Source organism: Brienomyrus brachyistius, chromosome 8 (genome assembly GCF_023856365.1).
Source record: "Brienomyrus brachyistius isolate T26 chromosome 8, BBRACH_0.4, whole genome shotgun sequence".
Classification (NCBI taxonomy): Eukaryota; Metazoa; Chordata; class Actinopteri; order Osteoglossiformes; family Mormyridae; genus Brienomyrus; species Brienomyrus brachyistius.
The window spans coordinates 24,106,256-24,130,069 of NC_064540.1; the positions used below are offsets into that span (position 1 = coordinate 24,106,256).

General features: G+C 44.2%; 2 protein-coding genes across 11 annotated transcripts; both read left to right on the forward strand.

Annotated features, from left to right (window-relative positions):
• The first annotated feature begins 1,450 nt into the window (after window positions 1–1,450).
• LOC125747463 (rho-related GTP-binding protein RhoA-C) lies at window positions 1,451–6,276 on the forward strand. The gene is made up of 5 exons (XM_049022750.1): window positions 1,451–1,572; window positions 3,538–3,693; window positions 4,234–4,354; window positions 4,438–4,568; window positions 5,285–6,276. The coding sequence occupies exons 2-5, from the start codon at window positions 3,538–3,540 to the stop codon at window positions 5,456–5,458; spliced, it is 582 nt and encodes a 193-aa protein (XP_048878707.1). The 5' UTR covers window positions 1,451–1,572; the 3' UTR covers window positions 5,459–6,276.
• Window positions 6,277–11,392: 5,116 nt separating this feature from the next.
• Window positions 11,393–23,647, forward strand: rbm10 (RNA binding motif protein 10). 10 transcript variants are annotated; one of them, XM_049024052.1, is made up of 23 exons: window positions 11,393–11,531; window positions 13,063–13,138; window positions 14,080–14,632; window positions 14,762–14,950; window positions 15,209–15,278; window positions 16,237–16,310; window positions 17,749–17,835; window positions 17,955–18,015; window positions 18,131–18,292; window positions 18,579–18,739; window positions 18,829–18,926; window positions 19,325–19,412; window positions 19,518–19,725; window positions 19,877–19,992; window positions 20,111–20,228; window positions 20,310–20,401; window positions 20,498–20,677; window positions 20,782–20,961; window positions 21,060–21,122; window positions 21,248–21,448; window positions 21,545–21,610; window positions 21,687–21,775; window positions 21,982–23,647. In XM_049024052.1, the coding sequence occupies exons 2-23, from the start codon at window positions 13,122–13,124 to the stop codon at window positions 22,082–22,084; spliced, it is 2,976 nt and encodes a 991-aa protein (XP_048880009.1). In that variant the 5' UTR covers window positions 11,393–11,531; window positions 13,063–13,121; the 3' UTR covers window positions 22,085–23,647. The 10 variants fall into 10 exon arrangements, with proteins under 10 accessions (XP_048880009.1, XP_048880010.1, XP_048880014.1 ...); XM_049024053.1 differs by having other exon boundaries at window positions 11,410–11,479; XM_049024057.1 differs by lacking the exon at window positions 11,393–11,531 and adding an exon at window positions 11,571–12,253 and having other exon boundaries at window positions 19,883–19,992; window positions 20,129–20,228.
• Window positions 23,648–23,814: the final 167 nt, after the last annotated feature.

Sequence of the window (23,814 nt, forward strand, 5' to 3'; positions counted from 1 at the left end):
GGTACAGAAGACAGTTCTACAGAATGTACACACTGGACACCTGCACGGGATGCAAAGTACTGTTTAAAAAGTACATATCAGGTGAGCAGAGAATAAAATGTTTCAACTTATTTTCAGTACTTAATTTTAAATTCATTGATTATTCTAATTCTGTGCTCTTTTTTAACCATATTGTGATACCTAGGCTACTTTGGCAAAAAGAGGGAGGTGATTGCATTTTATTCTGACAACAGCCACGCAGGTTTTTGCAGCTACTTGTGCAAAACTTTTGCATAAATATAGGTACATCAAACACATGTAGACATGTAAAAATGTCAAGAGTAATTTATATATGTTGTGGTTTGTTTATATCAAGAGATTTAATTTGTGCAGGATCTTTTGGTTTTACTTTTTTGTATTTTCCTTATATATTTCTTTATATATTTTTCTTATATATCTGTGGTAAATCTTTTTTTTTTGGAACTCATTCCTTGATTTCCATTTCCTTAAGGTATAGGTTTGTAGAAATTGTTTTATTCAAGTTATTTTTATTTATTATGTATTATCACCAAAATGATTTCATTTGTCATTGGCAATTTAGTTTAATAGTTACACTGAGCACAGTGAGAGGTACCCATGAGCAAAGTATCATCCACATCTGCTGCTCTCTGGCGGCCACGTGAAGCCGCCCACCGCTTTACTGGGTTAAACGGAGAAGATGGATTTCAGTACTGTACTGTATGTTCACCACAATCACAAATCACTTTCACTTCACTTTCAAGCAGGTTAGAGATTTGAACATGTTTTAAATTATTATGTTTATTATGGTCATTAGATATGTATTGCTTTTATTTATTTGGTAAATAAAATATATACTTTACTAATTGGTTATAAGTGTTCTTAAAAAGCGGTGTTGCACAGGAATTAGTGTTGTTCAATGATGTGCAATTACATTATGCAAATACAAAACCATACAATAAAGCACTTCAACAGCAAAAGTTGTTGACCAAAAAAAACAAATACAAATAAATTCAAAGTTACATTAAGTGTTGGGATAAATTAAAATCATTATAATGTAGTATATGTCATTAAACTAATCATTACGAAGAGACATGAGATGTGATGTGTAAGTAATCATTGGCAAAGCAAGTGCGATGATCCGCTGTAATGTTTAACGTTAGACAAAAACGGAGCAATAAAGTAACGTATTTAGAAGAACATCTAAATCCATCACATATAACAGTAAATGACAACAAAATGAAAGGTGTTTAGCGACGCAAGTGTTACTAATCTTCACGGAGCAGGACGATGCGGAAGTACATAGAGGAAATGGTCAACGAGTCAGATCTGAGAGACAGTGTAGTTTCTGACCAATCAGAAATGAGTGGGCCGGGCTGGCCGTGGGCCTGGCTGTCTCGCAACCTGCAATGAGGCACTCCTGGTACTGCTCTGCTTCCATTGGTTAATATCTCTTGTCATTTATAGGATACGGCAAATCTATTGGCTAAAGTGAGCGGTAGTGGGCGGGCCGATTAGTGTGGAGGAGTCGAACAGGATAGACTGAAAGCGGAGAGCGCCGAGACAAAACAAACGGTAAAGTAACTTATTTATACTTTACCTCACCGTTTGACTCACGAAAAAAGCGTAAATCATAATTTTATTGAGGGAATTTTACTAGTTAAATGCTGTTGTTGGATCGAGTCATGGCCCAGGGCTGATTAGTACTTTTTGTCCGCTTTTTGAGTGTAGTAATGGCCGATTAAAATCTCCGGTTTCCAATCGCGAATGCAGTGCATCATACCGCCGCGACTTGTGTTGAAGAGAAATATATATATATCCCAATATATATAATGGTACATACATATATATCATCGCGACCCCCTAGCTAGGCGTTAGCAGCTTTTCGGTCCCGTATGCAGCTTAACAGTAATTAAGCGACGTTAGTTTTGTTATTGCGACGGGGAGAATACTAACCAGCTGGTAAAATGGTATGGGTCTGTTAATTAGTTATCCGGTTAGTCCTTCCCTCTGGAGTAGTCACCTACGTGGCGCTTAGTTCTCCTAGTTAGCCTGGTTATCGGCCGTAAAGCCGGAGCTATTTATTCCGTACCAATGTTTCGACGAGAAAGCGAGATGTTAAAGATGGGAGTCTGTTGTTTTTCGGTGTTTAATTAAATAAAATAAAACTTTGGGGCGTTTCGGGGACGGCGGGGGCCCTAACGGTGGTTTTGGTTCTCGATTCGGTTGTCTTTTTTATTATATGAACAATGTCAGATATGCCGTGTAACCGCTTTACACTTAGAATGAACATCTTCATTTTCAAACTTTATCCAGGGTCCATGTCGTATATTTTGTAAATCGTTATATTAATGGAGATAATTTGACGGTAAACCCCCTACTTCCGGTCGGGCCTCACTTCCGCATCTGTACTTCCGGGGGAGTCTTTGACGCCGGACTGGCCCTTTTCCACTATGTGTTGTTGAACTATGACTAGTTTTGTTGGGCCGTAAGCAGTCGGGATTTTCTGTGTCGCACTGTCACCGGGTTATTTGTATTCTCCAAATACTACTCCAAGTACTAGGCCGTAATAAGAATAATTATTTAATTAATATTATAAATATTTGTGTGTACTATAAATAATTGTGTGAAATATCCTAACGTAGATAATACCATTTAAATATTGCTTTTAGCTTTGTGAACAGAGGTCATAATCTGTAATCTTCCACTCTGTTGCAGTGGCCTGCTTGTTAAAAATTATGCCTTATGTATATATAAGGCATATATGTATTATATGTGTATGTATGTATGTATGTATGTATGTATGTATGTATGTGTGTGTATGTATGTGTATGTGTGTGTGTATGTATGTATGTATATGTGTATGTGTGTGTGTATGTGTATGTGTGTGTATGTGTGTGTGTATGTGTATGTGTGTGTATGTGTGTGTGTATATGTATGTGTGTGTATGTGTGTGTGTATGTGTATGTATGTATGTGTGTGTGTATATGTATGTATGTGTATGTGTGTATGTATATATACAGAAACAGACCTAAGTTCATTTAAATATGCAAAACATACTGTGCTTTCCTTACAATATTCTTTCCTGGTGCAGAAAGATGTTATCCCTTCAGGAATTTCAGCATAATTTTCTTTCTCCTTTTTGCATGAATTCTTTGAGCCTGTTTCTTCAGACGTGGTACAAAAATCTCTGTATGAAGTGCATTGGTCATACTATGTGGTTGTATTTCAGTAACCCAGTGAGGCTTCGAACTTTTGACTCGCATTTCTCCCCTTTGGTGTGGTTGCTTTGACACTTGTCTCATTTGGGTGTAAGTTCTAAGATGATGGGCAAACTGATTGTAAAGAAATTTCACATATGACCTTGGTGTTTCTGTTAACAGATGGTCAAACACAGGATTTGAACACATTAGTTAAATATCATATTCAATGCATGTACTAAGGCATGAAGCTGAAGAATAAAAATTATTCATAGTAAAGCAATTAAAAACAAGACTATAACAGGTCTGACCTTGTCTGTCTCATTTTTCTGATTTGCAGATGGCTGCCATTCGGAAAAAATTAGTGATTGTGGGAGATGGAGCCTGTGGTAAGACCTGTCTGCTCATTGTCTTCAGCAAAGACCAGTTTCCAGAGGTATACGTCCCCACCGTCTTCGAGAATTATGTTGCAGATATAGAGGTGGACGGCAAGCAGGTAAGTGTCAGTAGGTTCTCTTTTCAATCTTTTGAGGTTTGTTGTTGTTTGCAAGCTCCTGTGTCGAGTCATGTTCTGTTTGAGAATTCTATAGTATTACCATGAAATGACTGTATATCTGAAATTCCCCTTAATGTTGCATGTTTGTCTTGTAACTTGGTGGTTCTTTATTTGTGTTATTTATCATTCTGTGTTTTTGTTGCTCTTTTGAGGTACATTGCATTCTACGAACTTTTATATGCACATTTTCACTTGTTTCCCATGTAGTTTTTTGATTGTGCTTCTTTATGCTCAGTGCACTGTTTCTTGTTGATTGCTGTTCCCCACTTTGCCTGTCCTTGCTGTGGGCGTGTGTGTGACGTAGTAAACAGATCAGTTTAAATTTCAGAGATCAATTTTGTTTTGAAGTCTGTTAAAACTTCCCTAGCTATTGAAAGTTGGCACCATTAGATTGACCTGAGCTCAGTCTGTGTTTCTGTATTTCTGTCTTGTAAGATATGACATGGAAGTTGGTTCTGGCTTTTTTCGTCATTTGTTCAGGTGGAGCTCGCTTTGTGGGACACTGCTGGGCAGGAGGACTATGACAGGCTGAGGCCTCTGTCCTATCCGGATACAGACGTGATCCTAATGTGCTTCTCCATAGACAGCCCCGACAGCTTGGGTAGAGCTCTTTCATCAGGCAATGTTCACTATGCAATGGGAGATGCACGGTCTCATGTTCCCGATGTGTGTCCCGCTTAACAGAGAACATCCCAGAGAAGTGGACCCCTGAGGTGAAGCACTTCTGTCCCAATGTGCCCATCATCCTCGTGGGTAACAAGAAGGATCTACGCAACGACGAGCTCACGCGTAGGGAGCTTGCCAAGATGAAACAGGTACCAGGATCAAGCTAGTAGGAATACCTCAGCTGTTGTGCCCATGAGTGATTACTTTATCCCTGTTGAAATGATAAAATAACTAGCTAGGTAAAAAGATTTTGTTTGAGTAAAAACATGAATTGAACAAACCTCAATGGTCTGAGGAATGTGGTTCAACATGGAAGTCAGCTAGAAATTGAAGCTCCACTGGAATGTTGCTTGGCAACCTGGTTTTTACAAGAAAATAATGTAGTTTATTGCACTATGATTGAGACCGGAGCCACCCTGAGATGCCTTGAGGTCTGTAGGTAATACAGGGACGGGCATTGTGGTCCCTGAGCAGCAGAATGGAGGTGAATAACACCATGAGGATGGCACCTCCTTGGGAGTTTTGAAATGGATGAGTGAGTCAAAGTAATTACAGGAAAGGTACTGATCACCCTGCAGCCATTTGAATGCATTGTCTTGCTTTCCAGTGGCAGCAGAAGTAATGGCTGAATTGTACTGGGTGGCTGTGTCCTTCCAGAATGCAGTATGCTGCCCTCTGCTGCAGTCCTACTGTCAGCAGTCATATCAGCAGTGGTTATTTCTTGTAGTCTTGGTGTTGCCCCCGCATTTTAGCTTCTCCTTAGGTCTAAAGAGGAGGACTGTCCCACATATTCTTTTCGCTACCAATGCAGGACTCTTTGTGGTCACAACATGGTTCTCAGATCTTTTTAAAATCATCTCTTCAGGAGCCAGTGAAACCTGAGGAGGGGCGAGATATGGCAAATCGCATCAATGCCTTCGGCTACCTAGAATGCTCAGCCAAGACAAAGGATGGCGTCCGGGAGGTGTTCGAGATGGCCACCAGGGCGGCGCTACAGGCCAAGAAGCGCGGCAAGAAGAGCGCCTGCCTCCTGCTATAGAGTGTTGAGGGAGGCTAGGGAAGGGGCTGAAGGAGTCTTAGCAGGCCAAGGATAACTGAGAGAAAAAAATGAGGGAACTTACACCAAACAGGCCAAGTAGTAAAAATGGAGGTCATTGTAACAGGCTAAAGTAGGCGTTAAAAGTTTTATATTCAAAGGGATGATTGACTTCATTTGTTCTTATTTTGACCAAAAAACTGTTTAGTACAAGCTACCTTAAAGAAGGCTCAAGACTTGTCTAATCCTTGTTTATGCTGGACTTTTAAGTCTATATATATATATATATATCCACACCTTTTTTGTACATTTTCTGTTTCCAGCCTTCAGCACCTCTTTCATACACTAGCTTCTTTTGTTGTGATCCCCACACATGATCTGTTACTGATCCAGAGGCTCCGGTCCACTATGAGAGTATGTGAACATGTGAGATGTTAGTGTGTGTTCCCACAATCTCTCCATCTCCCTGGAGTTCCGTGTGCACCAGCATTGGCCTGCGTCACATCTTCAGATCCTGTTTCGGTCTGTGGGCATGCATCTGAGCTGCTGGTTCCTACCAGTCTTCCTGACTAGTGTCTGATTTTAAAAATTCAAAGGACTGTGTTATTTTTTTATGGTTCCATAAACATTCCTAGGACCTCCTGTTCACTCCTTTTACGTTGACGTACCTCTTCTTTCCCCCCTCATTGGTTACTATTGATGCCAGTTATCTCTGGAAATAAAATAGGTGCAGCTCAATATTTAAACCACCAGCTGTTTTTAATTTTAAATATCTGAATTTTTAATTTCCATATAAAGATACATTAAATAACCTGAATTTAGCTTTTTTTGTATGTGCGTTTTTATATGCTTGTCAGATGTAGATGTTTAAATTAACTGCTTTGTTCTGTCACTAGGGTGGAATGAAAGCAGCAGTGCTTACACTATATGTTCGGATTTTGAAAAGGGGCGTGGTTTCGTGATGGGTTGTGTAAAATTCCACCCTCTCCGTCTTTCTCTGTTCACCCCATCTTTTGTGGTCTTTTGCAGCGTTGTTATGGTAACTTATTACTCAAATGTATTAGTGTTGTCTGTTTGTTCTGCCCGCTCTTGTACTGTATATTTAATCCTATGTGAAATTCTATTGGCTCCAATCAATTACTCCTCCTTATCACAAAATAAAATGTGAAAAGGAGATAAAATGGAATAATGACATATTTTCAAAAATAGGTCTTAAAATATTGTTTGAGAACCCAAAAAGGAGAGACCTTGATGCAGCTCTTTTTGTAAAATGCATCTTGGAATTTTCTCTGTACTTTAAAAAAAATAAATAGTTTTTAGGGTAAATGACTTTTGTGTTGTTCAGTTTGAATTAAAGGCACCTAACGTGATATTAGGATTTTACCCAAAATATGTGATATTTAATTGACAAAAAATTGTTTTTCCTGTTGGTGGCTTACACAATGCGATCCTGCTACGAAGCACCTTACCAGTTTAATAAAGTACTGGTAAGTGCAGATTTAAATGGTGAGGGGTAAGTGCAGTCATCTCTCTCTGTATGTATCTCCCCTCCCTGATGTGAAAGCACTAATCCCTCACTGCATTGTTTTGTTGTTCAGTCGTCGTGGGCCAGCCGGCGGCTGTGTCTCTAGGTCAGAGCCGAGGATTCGCCTTTGTCGAGTTTAGTCACTTACTGGAGGCCACCCCTGGATGGAGACCAACCAGGTCACTTCACACACACACGTACACGCCCACAACGCCTCTCACCAGGCAAGGGCCGCATGCCGGCCGCATGGCCTGCCTGACCAGTGTTGCCACAGTGAAAGCAGACTTACTATTCTTCATTTTCCCCCTTTGTGTTTTAATGGCTACAGTATCAGGATTTTTCACTCTTTTTACATTTACTTCTGTCTGAAAGAACAGACCTGCGTTCACTGACAGCATCAGGTCAGCAGTGAATGCAATACAGCAACCAGTAAGATGCTGATATCTGTGTTTTGGACATAGCCCCTCCATACAGACACATCCACGACACCCAAGCCCAACAACCTTTCCTCTTTCCTGTCAATTTGCTTTCTTCAATGAAGTATACATTGTTTAGAATCTCTGTAGTTCCATGCGAGCCCTAACTTCTTCGGCCCCCGCCCCATTTTGCCTCCAGAACCCATGTTCCTTCAGCATGGTGAACGTCATGGTGAACAGCATGGTCTGTTAGCTTCCCATAAATACTGATACATCAATTAGAAACTGCAATAACGTCACGTCTGGCCTTCATGTTATTATAGAAAAGGCCTTTGGTTTCATGTAGCGCATTCTGGTAAATGGGCTGATATTGTTTTCTCACAATGTGCAAAGTATCCCACAAGCCCACATTTAAATGACACAGGGCCTGCTGAGCTTTCAGGAAATGACGAATCTCCATGGGATCTTGGACTAGATGAATTTAAAGCACAGCAACATGCATGTTTAAGGCCTGCATTGATATGTAAGACAATAAGGAAATGATGCACTTTAACCCAAACAGTAAAAAAAGGGAAATAAAGGATATTCACCACAATCAAACAGTAGAGAGAAACACAAAATATGCACTATGACCAACACACTGCAACACATTTTTTTTGCAAGATACAGTCACACCAAAGCACAAGAAGGTGAGATCTGAAGTTTAATTTGAAGAATTTCTGACAAAATGTATTTCTTTCACAGTCACAGTCTGGAAAACGGGAGGGATTTTGTAGAAAAGGTAAGAGCTGGAAAATATGGAATTAAAGTAGTCAGTTACACCAGATGAGAATCTTAATCTCCTTCATATTTTGACACCTGCTAGCACATGTGTGTGCATGTTCCTTACATGTGCGGATGGACCCAGACAGTCCAACTAATGGATCCTTGGCAGCAAGTATGAATACACAAGTGAACAAATGGCACTTAAGGAAGCAAGAGCGAAAGTAGTGAGCTTCTTTGTGGGCCTGCTCTGCCACAGCCCTGCATCATTACATAAAATACATCACTCGATTTGTTCTTTATTCTACTACTTTCAACTTCTAAATGTGACATGCAGGTACTACCCAGCTAAGATCATGCTGCTGCAAATGGACCATGTCAGAATCAGGAGCCCACAGTCAGAGCAACCCTCCGAACTCCCTGCCAGACAGTCTGTTTTGTCTTGCTGTTTATAAAGCAATACAGCAGGATAGCGGTGCACGATCTTTATTGAAAGGATATCTTGCACTCCATGCAGGTAGGTAGAACTACTCAGACTGAATCTCAGTGAGTATGCATAAAACAAATCACGTGTACATCGACCAATCAACATCAAGCTTCTAGCAAACGTGTACACATCATTTGAATAATTAATTCTGTGCCTAGCAAATTATACAATATACTCTGCATGAATATTACACAGTCCACATTTTTGCTCCTGGAGCTGAAAGGGAGTAAAAAGGTGGACTGTGTCTATGGGTCCCCGAGGACACTGTCCTAGTTGATTACAGAGAGACACCACCTAACCACAAAGCTAGACAGGACTGTACAGGCAATGCCAAGGGACGATTTAAGCCTGCATGTTCAAAAGGGACAGAGAGCTGTCAGGACCACAACAAGGACCATCAGCCTGCTAAATGTCTTTGTGTTTGAGATGTGGGTCTAGAAATATGTGCACCCTGTCCCACTTTGGTGCTCACTTAATTCTATCTCTGTTTGGTCCATTTATTTACCTTTGTGTCCCAGTTCTGGGAGTTTTTTCCGTACGTGTATTACTCGTTTAGCCGGATGTAACTTGACGATTTGGCATGATCCTGGGATCTGTTTTCGAAACTCTTGCTAGATGTGTTGTCATAGCCGCACATCCAAATCCTCAAACATGCTCGGAGCAGGTTTGTTCTATGTAAACAATGATTAGCTCACACACTTAACCAGTGCCCGTGCATGGAAATCCGTTCAGTCATGGCCTCGCCATTCATGGATGAGCGACCAATTGCAATCGTTGCACAAATAATAAGAAGGGAATTTCAAACTGAGAGGGTTTTGCGCGATCGGCAAGATCCTTTATTGTTGCCAGATGATATTCTTTTCGAAAGATACCACTTCAGGTGAGATGGAATATTATATCTTAAAGATTTATTGGCTTAGTAGAAGTCCAACTAGGCGAAGTCAGGCGCTCACTTTTCAGACGCGGAACTTTTTGTATACTGTTAGCAAGGCGGAAAATATATCAAAGAGTAAGAGTGTTTGTTGTCATAAATAAGTTTCTGCCTTCTTCTTATTAGCTTCAAAAGGAATGTTTTAAAAACATTAAAGATACATAAAATTAACAAACACACACATACAGCATATATATATATATATATATATATATATATATATATATATATATATATATATATATATATATATATATATATATATATATATATATATATGAATAAAGTGTCGTGTTTGCCAGTATACACGTAAATATACCAGTATATTTTTGTACTTCACTTTAACTTGTTCTCGTGTCCTGCATGTCTGTGCTTGTATTTGATCTGTAATTATGACGACAAAATAATAATGAAACAATGAACGTAATACTACGTTCAAGTGATAAATACAATAAATAAAAAACTACTTACACATTTAATTTGTCGGACACTTTTTCCAGCCGTCTCTTCTGGTTTGGGAAGTTTTGATGCGTTTCCTTTAGTACATATTAAATCTTTAAATTCATCGTACCCCTCCAATAAAAGGTCCTCCTCGGATTGCGTGAAAAAATGAGCGCTGTTTATTTTTAACATTTTGTGGAAGCCAAAGAGAGACTTGACTGGTGTCACATCAAAGTCAAAACTCACACGCGTAAATATGCCACTGGCGAACACCGGACGAAGAGCCGCGTGCGCGTTCATCATAACATCATCTTCTCTAATGTATTTTCCTCCTTCCAACATCATGGTTGCGCTCACGCGCAAAGCGCATTTCCATCTGCCGCTCTCCGCGCTCGCGTTCAGTTTGCGGGCGGAGTCATGCCGTTTCTGACAGCGAGCGCTATTGGCGGATGAAGTATGGTTTATCTATGTTATAAGTATAATTTCACCGATTTTCATTGCTCCCTTGCCTGTTTCCCCATCAATATAAAACACATATGCCTACAGTTACAGAATGCAGCGACACACGTTATTGTTATATTTAGGTTCGGTATCTCCATACGGTAAAGTATCGTTATCATGTATTACGAGTTTCAATAGACCATGCATAATTTTTAAACCTCGTCATGGAACTACTTAGGATGATATTAGGTATTATAAACTAGTTCCAGATAATTACGGATATGGTTTGCCTCTAGCTACAGTCACTTGTGTTCAAAGCTTCAATATGTACATGCATTTCAATGACTTGTCTCCTAACATTTGGATTTATAATTACTTCTGTTTCAGTTAAACAGGGGGATCAGAGATAAAATCAGTAGTAAAACATTACACTAAAGTCTTTATCTGGAACTGGTTTATAATACCTGACACCATGGAGACAATTCAGTGTGTCCCCATGTGAAGATATTTTTTGAAAATCAATTCGCAAAGGGACATTACATTGCAGAGTTAAGTACTTTAGAACAGAATAGTTTAATTAACCCACAACGTTCAAATAGCCACTGAAAGCTGCAATACAAAATGCTACAACTACGTTAGTAATGCTCATCGTAAGTGGTTGGATGACGAGGTGTAGAAATTATGTATGGTCTATGGAAACTTGTAACACATGATGACGTTACTTTACCGTATGGAGATGCCGAGCCTAATGCCTGCCTCAGCATCTCAACGTGTGTCGCTGCATTCTGTAACTGTATTTGTTTTATATTGATGGGGAAACAGGCAAGGGGACAATGAGAATCAGCGAAATTATACTTATAAAACAGAGAAACCATACTTCATCCGCCAATAACGTTCGCTGTCAGACACGGTATGACTCCGCCCCCAAACTGTCAAAACCTCCCCCCGGGAGAACTCGAGCGCGGAGCGCAGCCATGATGTTGGGAGGAGAAAAATACATTGGAGGTGGTGATGTTATGATGTACGCGCACGCAGCTCTTCATCGTGTACTCGCTAGTGGCATATTTACGCGTGTGAGTTTTGATTTTAATGTGACGCCATAGAGTAAGCTTTCCGCGATGGGCTACCACCCTTAGCGGCGCTCAGGGAGCTGGGGGTTAAGGGCCTTGCTTTAAGGACCCGCAGACGTGCTGAGGCTGGGTTTAATCGGCGACCTTGTGATTACAGGCACACAGGCTTACAGGCCCACGGAGCCACACACTGCCCCTTAAACTTGATGCCGTGGTGCAATTGCAGTGATTGACTGGTCGGGTCACATGTCACCGGCAGGACTACTAGATGTACTTAGTTTAATTTAAATGGACATGCAGGCATTCATACTTTATCCACAATTGTTGTTTCTTACACAATTCGTAAAATAATACCTTTTGGTGCTATACAAGTTTCGCTAGTCGGCTTGCCTCCCGCAATCTGTTAACATTGAAAATAAAACAAATTACACCGAAAGGGAAGGAGACTACTACTTCAGTGGGTCAGACTGATAACGCAGGTCCACATGGGCGGACACGACAGGACTTTCGAGTGATAGCGATCCTGTCCAATCATCGAGTCTATACAGTGCCGCTCTGTTTTGTCTACCAGTCATAATCCACGTACACAGTCTAGTGCCCGCCCTTTTTGTAGTAGCCATTTTATACGAGACAGTTTGGACTGTAATTTAAGACTTATTTTTGCGCTAAGTACGTAAAATTTTTTAAGACATTTATGACTTTTCAGCTCCGTTCGTAAAACAAGGGTAAGCACTTTGTTTTGTTGTTCCTAATCAGGGAGAAAATCACACGGCCGTCGGTTGTCTTCCAGGTTTCCGGACGTAGCCTAGTGGGTTAGCATATTAATGATATCGACTCCGACTGGCGGAGCGCTACCTAGCAGGTTAGCATGCCAGCGTTAGCAGCTCCTGCTACTATTATGCGGCTGGTTGGTTAATTGGTCAGTTAGTTGGTAGTGATAACCCTGGAACCAACTTGCCAAGTACTCGTACTGATTCACAGATAACTGGTTAGAGAACGAGAGAGCCGAGTTGCTGGGCTTTACTGGCTAAGACTCCGTAAGGACATTTTCTTCGGTAAACTTTAGGTAAACTAACTAATTAACGCATTGAAGATAAATAGGAGTAGGTAATTATATATACTCCGAAATATGTTTCATTTAGGCTATTGCGAGGAGTCTGATTTGTGGGTTAGCCGTCAGCATACTTTTAAAATACTATTATATTGTAGTTTTGATTAACTAGTTTAATTAACTACATTTATGGTTTTATCTGACAGATTAAAACTAATGCACAGGGCCGCCATGTCACGTATGCGCAGTAATTTGACTTTAGCTACGTATCAGATACACTGCTAAACACAGTATCAGTGCTGGTTATAGTGTTAAAAACAGTATATTAAATAAGTAATATTAAACAGAGTATTAGTCAGTCCTAGTGTTAGATACACGTGTCGGTCATAGTGTTGATATGACGTTACTGTTGTAGTGAGTATTCTAGTATATCAAGAATCAAATAAAAATGCGTGTGGAATGTCATATTTCCTAACCTTTTAGCTCATGTGGATGCTGTAGCCTCAGTAGACATTGGAGTTGTGGAAGCTGGAGGGGGTACCATGGACTACGAGAGACGGTGAGTGTACCTCCCCTATTTTTTTCTTATCCTCGATTTCCCATGAATCCCTAGAGGTTCCTGGAAGTAAGGGTAATTTAGAGGACGTGTCTTGTTCACAGGGAGATGTAGGATGATCCACAAACCAGTAAACAAACAAAGTGACTGAAAGTGTGTATAACTGGACAGCTTTTTCTACTTGTGACAGCTGAATGTTATGAGTATATATCTGACACCATTGTGCTACCTGTGTCCTGCTGCTAATAATTAATACGTTGCCAGGCATATTGAATTCAAATCAGCAAGTATTTGTAAGCCGATGGCTGGATCATTATTTCAGCTCCGCAGCACTATGCAACAATAAAGTGAAATCAACTGAGTACTTGAATCAACTGAATGGGCTGGTTACCCCCTCAATGTATGTTTTTTCTTCTTAATGTCATGGGCATATTCCAGGATGATACTGGTAAGATTCATCAGCTCGAATTGTCAAAGAGTGGTTTAGGGAGCATGAGGAATCATTTATACACTTAAATTGGCCATCACAGAGTCCTGAACTTAACCCAATTGAAAGTGTTTGAGATGTACTGAAGAAGACTTTATGGAGTGATTCAACTCGCTTATCAGTATAAGATCTCAATGAGACATTAGTGCAAATCTGGATGAAAAAGTTGTTGATGTTGCATAAGCACATGGAAAGAAGGCATTGACAAGTGTGCACCTTAATCAAAGCTAAAGGCAGTCCAATGAAATATTAAAGTGCAACTTTTTTGGTCAAGCAGTGTACCTTTTCTCCTTGTACTTTAATTATTCTTTAACATTGTGCGGCCTGTACACTGTTTCTAATAATTAATATCTCTGTGTACCTTGCTTGTAATAACTGTTATTTTCTGTGTTTCTTCTGTGCTGTCATCAGCAGTTCATTACCAATATCTGGGCTGTTTTTTTTTTTTTCTGAATAGAGGCGGTCGGGGAGACCGCATGGGTCGCTATGGCAATGACTTTGATGAACATGACTACAGAGACATGGACTACCGAGGGTATGGGCATGAGGATGAAGAGCCTGGGGAATCCTATGAGGACAGGGTGCCCAATGAAAGACTGTACAGACGAGAAGAGAGAGCAGGAGGCGGGGTCAGAGAGTACAACAGCGGGGTCTTTCCTGATGGCCGGCTGGGTTTCCGGCAACGAGGACCGAGGGGGGAAGACGGCAGGGTGGGAAATGACTTCGCACGTGGCCTCCACTCCCAGTCCCACTCAAGATTTCGCAGGGGGGAGCACTCCTACGAATTTGATCGAAAGCATGAAGACCATCGCAGGGAGTACCGACCATTCAGGCCAGGGCAGGACATGGCACCTGGAGGTATGTACCCAGAGGAGGATGAAGACCTGGCTGAGCTGGAGGAGCAGGGAAGCTGGGGCAGGATGGATGCCAGCACCCCCTCTGGCCAGGAGGAATATGTAGGATTGAGACAAGAAGAAGACAAATACAATCATGGTCCAGACAAGCAAGCGGTAACTTGTGGGCTTCTCAAGTCTGTCCTCAACTCACTGTTAGAACGTGTCATGACTTCTACCTTGACTTGACTGCTCCACCATTGTTCATATTTAACTCTTTGGCTCTGACGTGTTCTTCATGTGTAGGATTTCTCAGATGTGCTGCAGTCCCGGGGAAGCAGCGAGAGAGGAGAGGGTGGGTACCCCGGTGGCCCAGAGTCCTCAGCCGACCCAGACCTCCGTGACCAGGACTACAGGGCTGATGTGGACCCCAACCAGAGGCCCAGTAACATTATCATGCTTCGGATGCTGCCTCCCAATGCAACTGTCAATGAAGTCAGTGGCCCCTCAGCTGCCAATAAATCTCCCTGTTGTTTGTAGGGGTTTTACGGGTTTTACGTAATGAAACATCACCTAAAATTACCTAATTTGAATACCTTTATTTTAATTATTAATGTTTTAATGCTGGAATGTAGGACTCATCTGTTTTCCTTTATTCTGACTTAAAGAAGCACGTGTTTTTAGTTTTTTTATGACAAATATTAGAAAGCTTTTTCTACAAGTATGCGGCCAATGGAGATGTTGTCTTCCCAGATCCGCTCCCAGCTGCAGAAGCAGGGCATCCAGCCCCGAGAAGTGCGACTGATGAGGAACAAGTCTTCAGGTGAGCCGGGGGTCTGGCTTGCCGTGCCATATGGTCTCTGCTTGCTTGCTGACTCTCAGTGGAGGTCCAGTGATGCCCTTGCATCTCATTTCTAACACAGCACAACAGTACGCTAGGACAAGTGTCTTTTACCCATAATCCTTTTCTTCCTGGATGCACAGTGAGAGATTTCGGTCACCCCCTTCTCCACCCCTCTCATTCTGTCCTCAATCCCTTTTTGTTTCTCATTCATGATTATCTAACACAAGGTTTTGGTGGTAAATATATTGCTGGCCCTTTTTAAAGAGGAGATCGTGCCCCCCTCCACCCCCCTCTACCCCCTTCCACCCCCCCATTAAGAAAGGCACTCCATGCACTCCCCATTTCTCCACTCTGCAGCCGCTTTCTTTGCAGGTCTGCTTGCTGTCTGACAAGACCATTGTAAGTATCGTGTGAATGCTGCTGCCCTCTTACTTTGACATGAGCTTAGCTTTTTTTTTTCTCCCCATACAGCCTGCTTCCAATAACGTTCTGTAGCCAGGACGGGGGCATTTATGTCTGTGCTGTGTGAGGTCGAATCAGTGTGTGCGGCACCGTAGCCTTGTGTGGAACGAGCGACTGTGCTGTGTGTGCATGCAGCTCTGTTTCACTCCGCACACACCATAGGTGTCTGTACGTAGGGAGTGTGAGATAGGAGGTTATGCCAGTGAGCTGGCCTGTCACATAGCCCTTGGTCAGTTACTGTTTATGTGCACAGACTGTAAGGTGTACTCTGTGGGTGAGTGGTAAGTGCAGTCATCTATCTCTCTATCTCTCTCTCTCTCTCTCTCTCTCTCTCTCTCTCTCTCTACCTCTCTCTCTACCTCTCTCTTTCTCTCCTTCTCTCTCTCCTCCCTGATGTGAAAGCACTAACCCCTCACTGCGTTGTTGTGTTGTTGTTGTTCTGTCGTCGTGGGCCGGCCGGCGGCTGTGTCTCCAGGTCAGAGCCGAGGATTCGCCTTCGTCGAGTTTAGTCACTTGCAGGAGGCCACCCGCTGGATGGAGACCAACCAGGTCACTTCACACTGCGCACACACGCACACGTACACGCCCACAACGCCTCTCGCCAGGCAAAGGCCGCATGCCGGCCGCACGGCCTGCCTGACCAGTGTTGCCACAGTGAAAGCAGACTTACTATTCTTCATTTTCCCCCTTTGTGTTTTAATGGCTACAGTATCAGGGTTTTTCACACTCTTTTTACATTTACTTCTGTCTGAAAGAACAGACCTGCGTTCACTGACAGCATCAGGTCAGCAGTGAACGCAATACAGCAACCAGTAAGATGCTGGTATCTGTGTTTTTGCTATAGCCCCTCCATACAGACACATCCACGACACCCAAGCCCAACAACCTTTCCTCTTTCCTGTCAATTTGCTTTCTTCAATGAAGTATACATTGTTTAGAATCTCTGTAGTTCCATGCGAGCCCTAACTTCTTCGGCCCCCGCCCCATTTTGCCTCCAGAACCCATGTTCCTTCAGCATGGTGAACGTCATGTTGGAATGGAGACAGAACTTGATTTAATTTTGCTGTGTTGGCTTGAAGTATTTGTATGCTAGAAACCCTCAGCAATAGAACCTTCATTAATTGCTCAGTGTTGTTTAGTCCTGTGTACCAATGGTAGACATATTAGGGGGACTCCCCAAGACATGTACACTATGATCTGTGATGGCATAACTGCTGATTCTATTTTTGTTCGCATTTAACGAATGGTGTCTGAACCCTCCAGGACAGCTGTCTTTGAAGAAGATCTCAGTCTTTTTCATAGTCTATCTTGATGGTTGAGATGCACCAAGGAGGCTCACTAGATAAACGTCAGACTAGGTTCCAGGGTGGTGGCTCACCATGTCGGGGCTGTTTTGGCCCATAAGTCTCTCAATGACTACAGTTGGCCATGAACTGCTGACCAAAGGAGAGGCCTCAGTCTCTCCTGTTGGCTTTGATGAGGTTCTAGTTGAAGTGGGATAGTCTGTTTTACATGTGGGTCAAAGTCCATCTTATTGTGTTTTATGGAGGCTCTTCCTGCCCCTCAGGGATTTTTTACGGCTTTTGTCAAATTAGTTTTATTCCCCCAGATGAAGCAAATGGGATCAGTGCTTGTCAGGATGGTCCAATTGGCACGTGGAGGGGACTTTTTAATTATATTTTTAGCCATCTGCAGGTTTCCCCTAGAAGGGGGGGGTTGAGGTTATGGTCTGGAGAGTGAGGTCATTGCCCGCTCCCACATGCCCCCAGTGGCATGCAGGCCAAGGTCTTGGTCCTTTCTCTAAAGTGGAAGGTGACCTTTCTCTGCGGCTTTCGACCTCTCTCTCGTTTCGGACCTCTCTTGCTCTCACCGGCCTTATTTCCGCCTTTCTCTGATCAGTTGAGGCTCTTCTCTTGGCCCAGCTGCTGGCTGGTGAAACTCACTTTCCTTCTCTATTCCCCCGACTCTCTTTCTGGGTGTGTTTCAGAGGGTCCTCACCATCTTGGGTCAGCGAGTCTCCATGCATTACAGTGACCCCAAGCCCCGTGCCAACGAGGATTGGTCCTGCAACAAGGTATAGATCGACCAGCTTTTGCTTGGAACTGTTCTCCTCCTTTTAGACTGTTAGCTGAGTGAAATCGGCATGCTTGCCTTCTGTGCCTCCTGGTAACCCTGAGTCTCCTCCCTCTTTAGTGTGGAGTGCAGAACTTCAAAAGGCGAGAGAAATGTTTCAAGTGTGGGATCCCAAAATCAGGTAAAGAATGTGTTTACACCAACCGTGCAGTGTGCTCAGATGCTGCTGTGCACTCTCCTCTCACTTGTGCTCTTGTGTTCTGCTCTGCTTCACTCATTGGTGTGTCCCTCCCTAGAAGCAGAAGTTAAATTACCTGTGGTGCATAAGGAAGCACTCATAGGCCAACCAAAGGAGTCAGGAGTTCAGGGCTTGCTGCCGCTGCCTACTATCTACACCCCAGCTGCCCCTATTCTGCCATTGGCAGTGCCCGCCCAGCCGGTGGAGGTAGCCAATGACAGTGAGTATGATCGACTGCCCTGGTCTGCTTGGCTGATTAAGACACACACCTTAAGCCAGGGGTGTCAAATCTTATCCGCAAAGGGCTGGTGTGTATGCTGAATTTTCGCTGCGAATCCCTAATTAGATTACTAAGTAGAGAACTGATTGGCTGAAGAGTCCTCACACCTGGGTTTGAACAGCTGACCACAGGTTATCCCAAAAACCTGCATACACGCCGGCCATTTGGGGATAAGATTGGACACCCCTGCCGTAAGCTGTCTTCACATACAATGGCATGCTCTCAGCTCTGATCCTGAGGAACCTGGGACCTCACACTGCCCTGGAGAGCATCCTGACTGCCCTGGCACCTTTCGCTACACTGTCCCCATCTAACGTGCGCCTTATCAAGGACAAGCAGACGCAGCTCAACCGTGGATTTGCCTTCCTGCAGCTCAGCACCATCGTGGTGAGAGACCTGATTTACCAAGACTATTAGTGTTGATAAGCTGCAGGCTAAATCTAGGCCTCACTCCCATCTCCTGCTTTGTCCTCTAGGAGGCATCCCAGTTGCTCCAGATCCTGCAGGCCCTGCAGCCACCACTGACCATCGATGGGAAGGTCATAGCTGTGGAGTACGCCAAGGGCTCCAAGCGGTAACTCTCACATACTCAAAAGTTTGATGGATAAATGAAGCTTCTTGAACCACTTACCTCACTAGATGGTGAAAAAAAGCTCAATACTTGCTCCAAAGCAAACCAAGAGCACCATCTAGTGGGGTCAAAGAATACAGCAAATGGTTCATGGAGTTTCATTTGGCCATCACTACCCTCAAGCACAGCCCTGTACCATCAGTCAGATCTAAACAAGGTGACATTCTTAGGAAAGTAAATCACCACAACGACACATGTCCCTCATAACCTTCGACATAAACATGCTTGTTATGGAGGGGGGGTGGCCTTATTTTCCTGTTCATTTGCATATTTCATAACCCATCTACCAGTGAGCTTTCAGCTGTTTGATACGCTTTCCACCAATGTCTGGTTTCTCTCAGGGACGTGTTCCTGACAGACAGCAGCCGGGTCAGTGCGGTCACCGCAGCCAGCACAGCCATCGCTGCCGCTCAGTGGGCAGTCACTCAGGTACCAGGCTGTGCGCTCTGCCTTCGCTTGTTTGTCCCAAGTGCTTTGATGTTACCGTTATCTCTATGCACTCCCCCCCACTTTTTTTTTTTTTTTTTTAAACAGACGGCACAAAATGCTGCCACTACATCACAAGGGGGCGAGTACAGCCTGTACCAGCAGGGGGCAGACGTGGGCACGTACACCCAGGAGGAGCATGAGATTCCAGGGTCGGAGGGGCAGGGATATGAAGGAGGCCGTGTGGCAGGGGCTGGAGCTGTGCCAGCTGCCCCTGGGGCTGGACTGATGGGAGCATATGGAGGATCCACAGCAGGTGAGGTGGTTCTGTGCTCAGAGAACCCAGAACCCACATCCTCAGTGCCAGAGAGCAGGATGTACTGGTACAGAGAACAAACATGGAAGTGGGCAGCTGCTCTATTGAATATTCTATTTTGAATGTGAATTTCTGCCTTTCTGTCTCCAAGCTACAGCTGTAGCATCCTCTGAACCAGAGGCACCAGGAGTGGATGCTAGCCAGGGGCCTCTGGGAGCCACACCAACCCAGGCACCCTCCATCCCTGGGACCACGCAGTCCGCACAGGTACGCTGAAGCAGACCCACAGGCAGCAGAATCGGGAGCTTTGGATAGATGGTATGGGTGTGAGTAGAGGCAGGAGCGCTCAGCAGATGGGACCCCTGACCCAATGCTTCTTCTTCAGGCTGTGCTCTACACCCAGGCCCCTGCAGCCCAGAAGACGGAGATCATTGGGAAGCCCCAGCCTGCGGCGCCCAGACAGCCAGCGACCCCCGGCACGCCCTACGAGTATCAGCAGTACCGTAAGTATGAGAGAGACTCCAAGCTGTCGGGGTCTCCCTGCACTTTGCTGTCAGAAACATGCTGTCCCTCCTTCCCTCCAGCTGTGCCAGATGTGTCCACCTACCAGTACGACGAGAGCTCTGGCTTCTACTATGACCCGCTGACTGGCCTGTACTACGACGCCACCTCTCAGGTCTGCTGTTTCCTTGTCCGTTCTGAACGGACAGCACATGTATGGAGTCTAGCTTTATGATTCACTTCGCACTTACGGTCTTTCTGCTTTACACAGTATTACTACAACTCCCACACCCAGCAGTACATGTACTGGGATGGGGAAAAGCAGACCTACATCCCAGCTCCCGCTCAATCCTCCACGGAGATTCCAGGCTCCGCATCCGAGTTCCCACTCTCCAACCTGGCTGCTTCCAGCAAGGAGAAGAAGAAACCGAAGACGAAGACTGCTCAGCAGGTACGCAGCTGTGGCAGAAGGGTGCAGGCGTGGTTCTTGTGACCCCGAATCGCAAGGCACGCTTGCTAAATGGTCCCCGGCGTGGCCACACTCTCCTGTTCCAGATTGCGAAGGATATGGAACGTTGGGCCAAGAGCCTGAACAGGCAGAAGGAGAACATGCGCTCAGCCGCTTCCACCTCCTCACTGCCAGGCCGCGGCGATGACAGGAAGGAGTCGGCCAGCGCCGACGCCGGATATGCCATCCTGGAGAAGAAGGTCGTGCCTGTCCCCCCCATCCCACCCGTAATTCCTTTTTCTTTCTTCTGGTTTTGGTGGGTGTCAGGGGCCTGTCGTCTGCTTCTGTGTCTGTATTCACCCTGCTGCATGTCTCCCATGTGCAGGGCACCCTGTTGGAGAGGCCGCAGACCCTGATGGACCAGCTGAAACGAGTGGAGGAGAGAGGGGTGAGGATGGAGAGGGAGAATAAGGATGGAAGGGGTGTTATCTCACTCTATTTTTGTTACTTGGTTTCATTTAAGCTGCATATCACCTCAGAGTCTGATGCCCTGAAATCTGACCCTCCTCACAGAAGAGCAGCCCCCCTCAGGGTCTGGTGGCCGCCTACAGTGGCGAGAGCGACAGCGAGGAAGAGGGTGGCGGGGAGAAGGGGAGCGTGGACAAGGAGGAGAAACTGACGGACTGGGCCAAATTGGCCTGCCTGCTCTGCAGGAGACAGTTCCCCAGCAAGGAAGCCCTTCTCCGACACCAGCAGCTGTCGGAGCTGCACAAGGTGGGTTTAGATCTCCTGGGGGTGGGGCCAGGTCATTTGGGTGGAGCCAACATGACACTGACTACTCCTCCACGTGTCTCCTTCCCTCCTACACAGCAAAACCTGGAGCAGAGGAAGAGTCGGCAAGCAGAGCAAGACGGCTCAGAGAGACGGGAGGCCGAGGTGTGTACTGGCGCGGTAGCATTAGTACGCACGGTGCCGCGTCGCCTGCAGTTTTACAGTGGGCCATTTTTTGCAGCTGAAGTACAGAGATCGAGCCGCAGAAAGGAGGGAGAAGCTTGGTGTTCCAGATCAGCCAGATGCCAAGAAGATGAAGTACAGCCCCCTGTATGTATGTACATAACCGCCGTAGGCATGTGTATATCTACCTCATTTATCTATCTGTCTCTATCTATTTTATCTGTCTCTATCTATTTTATCTGTCTCTATCTATTTTATCTGTCTCTATTTTACGCACATCACTGCTTCTAATGGGCCACTCGCAAGCTTCATCCTCTTACTGTCTTTCTGTTCTGTATCAACCCCATTTCCAGTGATGGAGTCAGCAACCACCCTGCAGTGATGCTGTGCGGTAGGGCACAGAAGGGCTTTGCAGTGCACAGCAAGGAGAGCGATGGGGTTCCCAGTCTCTGCTGACCTGTCCTGAGTGTCCATCCTTCTTCACGCCCCATGTCATATGGTGCGATGGCACCGCAAGTAGTATGGATTCACAGTGGGAGCAGCGACTGTCCTTCCTGAACCTTTCTAAGCTTTGGATGTGCCCTGTGTTGGTGTGAGGAGATGTGAGCGCAGAGACTGTTGCTGCCTTAGCAGACGTGTGGTAGCATTGTGCCGTATTTACAGCGCATCTGTTCTGTACCGCTATACATTTCAAGTTGATGTACAGCCGACGTGCAGGGATATGTGCTGTATAAGCTGAGCACAGGGTCTACATGTGCATAACTTACAGAGCGTTTACAGCAAGTGGTGGACCACCGAACACTGCTGTCCAGCTGCTGCCTTTTAATGAAATCTGTCTGTTTGTCTGTGTCGCTCTATGTGTTTGGTGATGATGGGTCAAGGGTTGATCCTGCCTGGTGTGACAGTGACAGTGTATTCGGTTGTCACCCACATTCTTTACATGCTTTTCCATGTTGGGATGAATTGCAAATGTGACTCTACTTTCATACCTGTATTTTTCCCTCTTTAGTCTTTATACATGCTGCCCGCATTCTTGACATACTGCTGTCAGTAAAGTATGAAAAAAGTTTGAATGGGTATAAGTAGCATAAAATTGGCATAAATTTACATGCCATTTAGTTTAGTAGCCCTGGGCAACCATGTCTTCGGATGTTGTATTTCCTTTAAAGACCAGAGTTATCTGTTACACGTGACTTATTAACCCTTTTCTGGGGCTGATTATATTCAGCCTGAAGGATGGCACAATACACACCTCTCTCCCTCAGTCCTGCGAGCGTGGCTGTGGTGCCCCCCGGGCCACGTGCATCTCATCTTCTGTGCCCTGTTCTCCGTTCTTATTGCCCCTTTCCATCAGCCTCCACCCCAGTTGCAAGTCCCTGCCACTATTGTCTCAAGTACACAAGAAAATGTCTAATGCAGTCAGTTGATGAGATTTGAGAACCTGAGCTTCATTTGTAATGTGGCAGCCAAAATAATGTACTCCGAGAAATGTTAGAAGTTTTGTATTTTTCGAAGCATGTAAACTATGCATTAAGTGATCCGTATCGCCCCTCAGAATGTAGTGTTCTGTGTTTGCACGCTAAACTCCAGCCTTGTGCATTGGTGCTGACACTTCCATGTACGGGCATGTTGTTGTACAATTTGTGTATATATTTTTCCTGTAAGTAATCAGTTGGTTATTAAGTTATTGGTTCCAGATGTTTTGTCTTCTGGCCCAAGCATTCTGTGTATTGTTAATTATGGCAGTGATTGTTCACTTTGTAAATGTACATTTGAGTTCAGAGGTGGAACTTTTGTGTTTAACAATTTTGCTGCTATGTTATTAACCAATGAAACATTTATATTTTTACCTTTGATTGTAATTTGATCTTTTTACGCATGCCTTTTTGGCGACTCAAATTAATTTACGTGTATCCTAATTGCGTTTGTTTTGTGTCTGAAGTTTGTTATTAAAAATGAGTAAGCAGGATCAGCGGCCTGTTTTTAAGTAGGCGAGAAATAAAGTGATATTTCATTGGATTCAGATACATTTCACATTTATTACATTGCCGGATTACGGCTGCTATCTGAAGCTCTTTTTGCCTTTGGTAGATTGCAGAAAGGCAAAAACCATACACCCATGAACATATTTCTATGTTGATTTCAACTGAACCATCAGGCTCCGTGTCCAGATTTATCTACCGCAA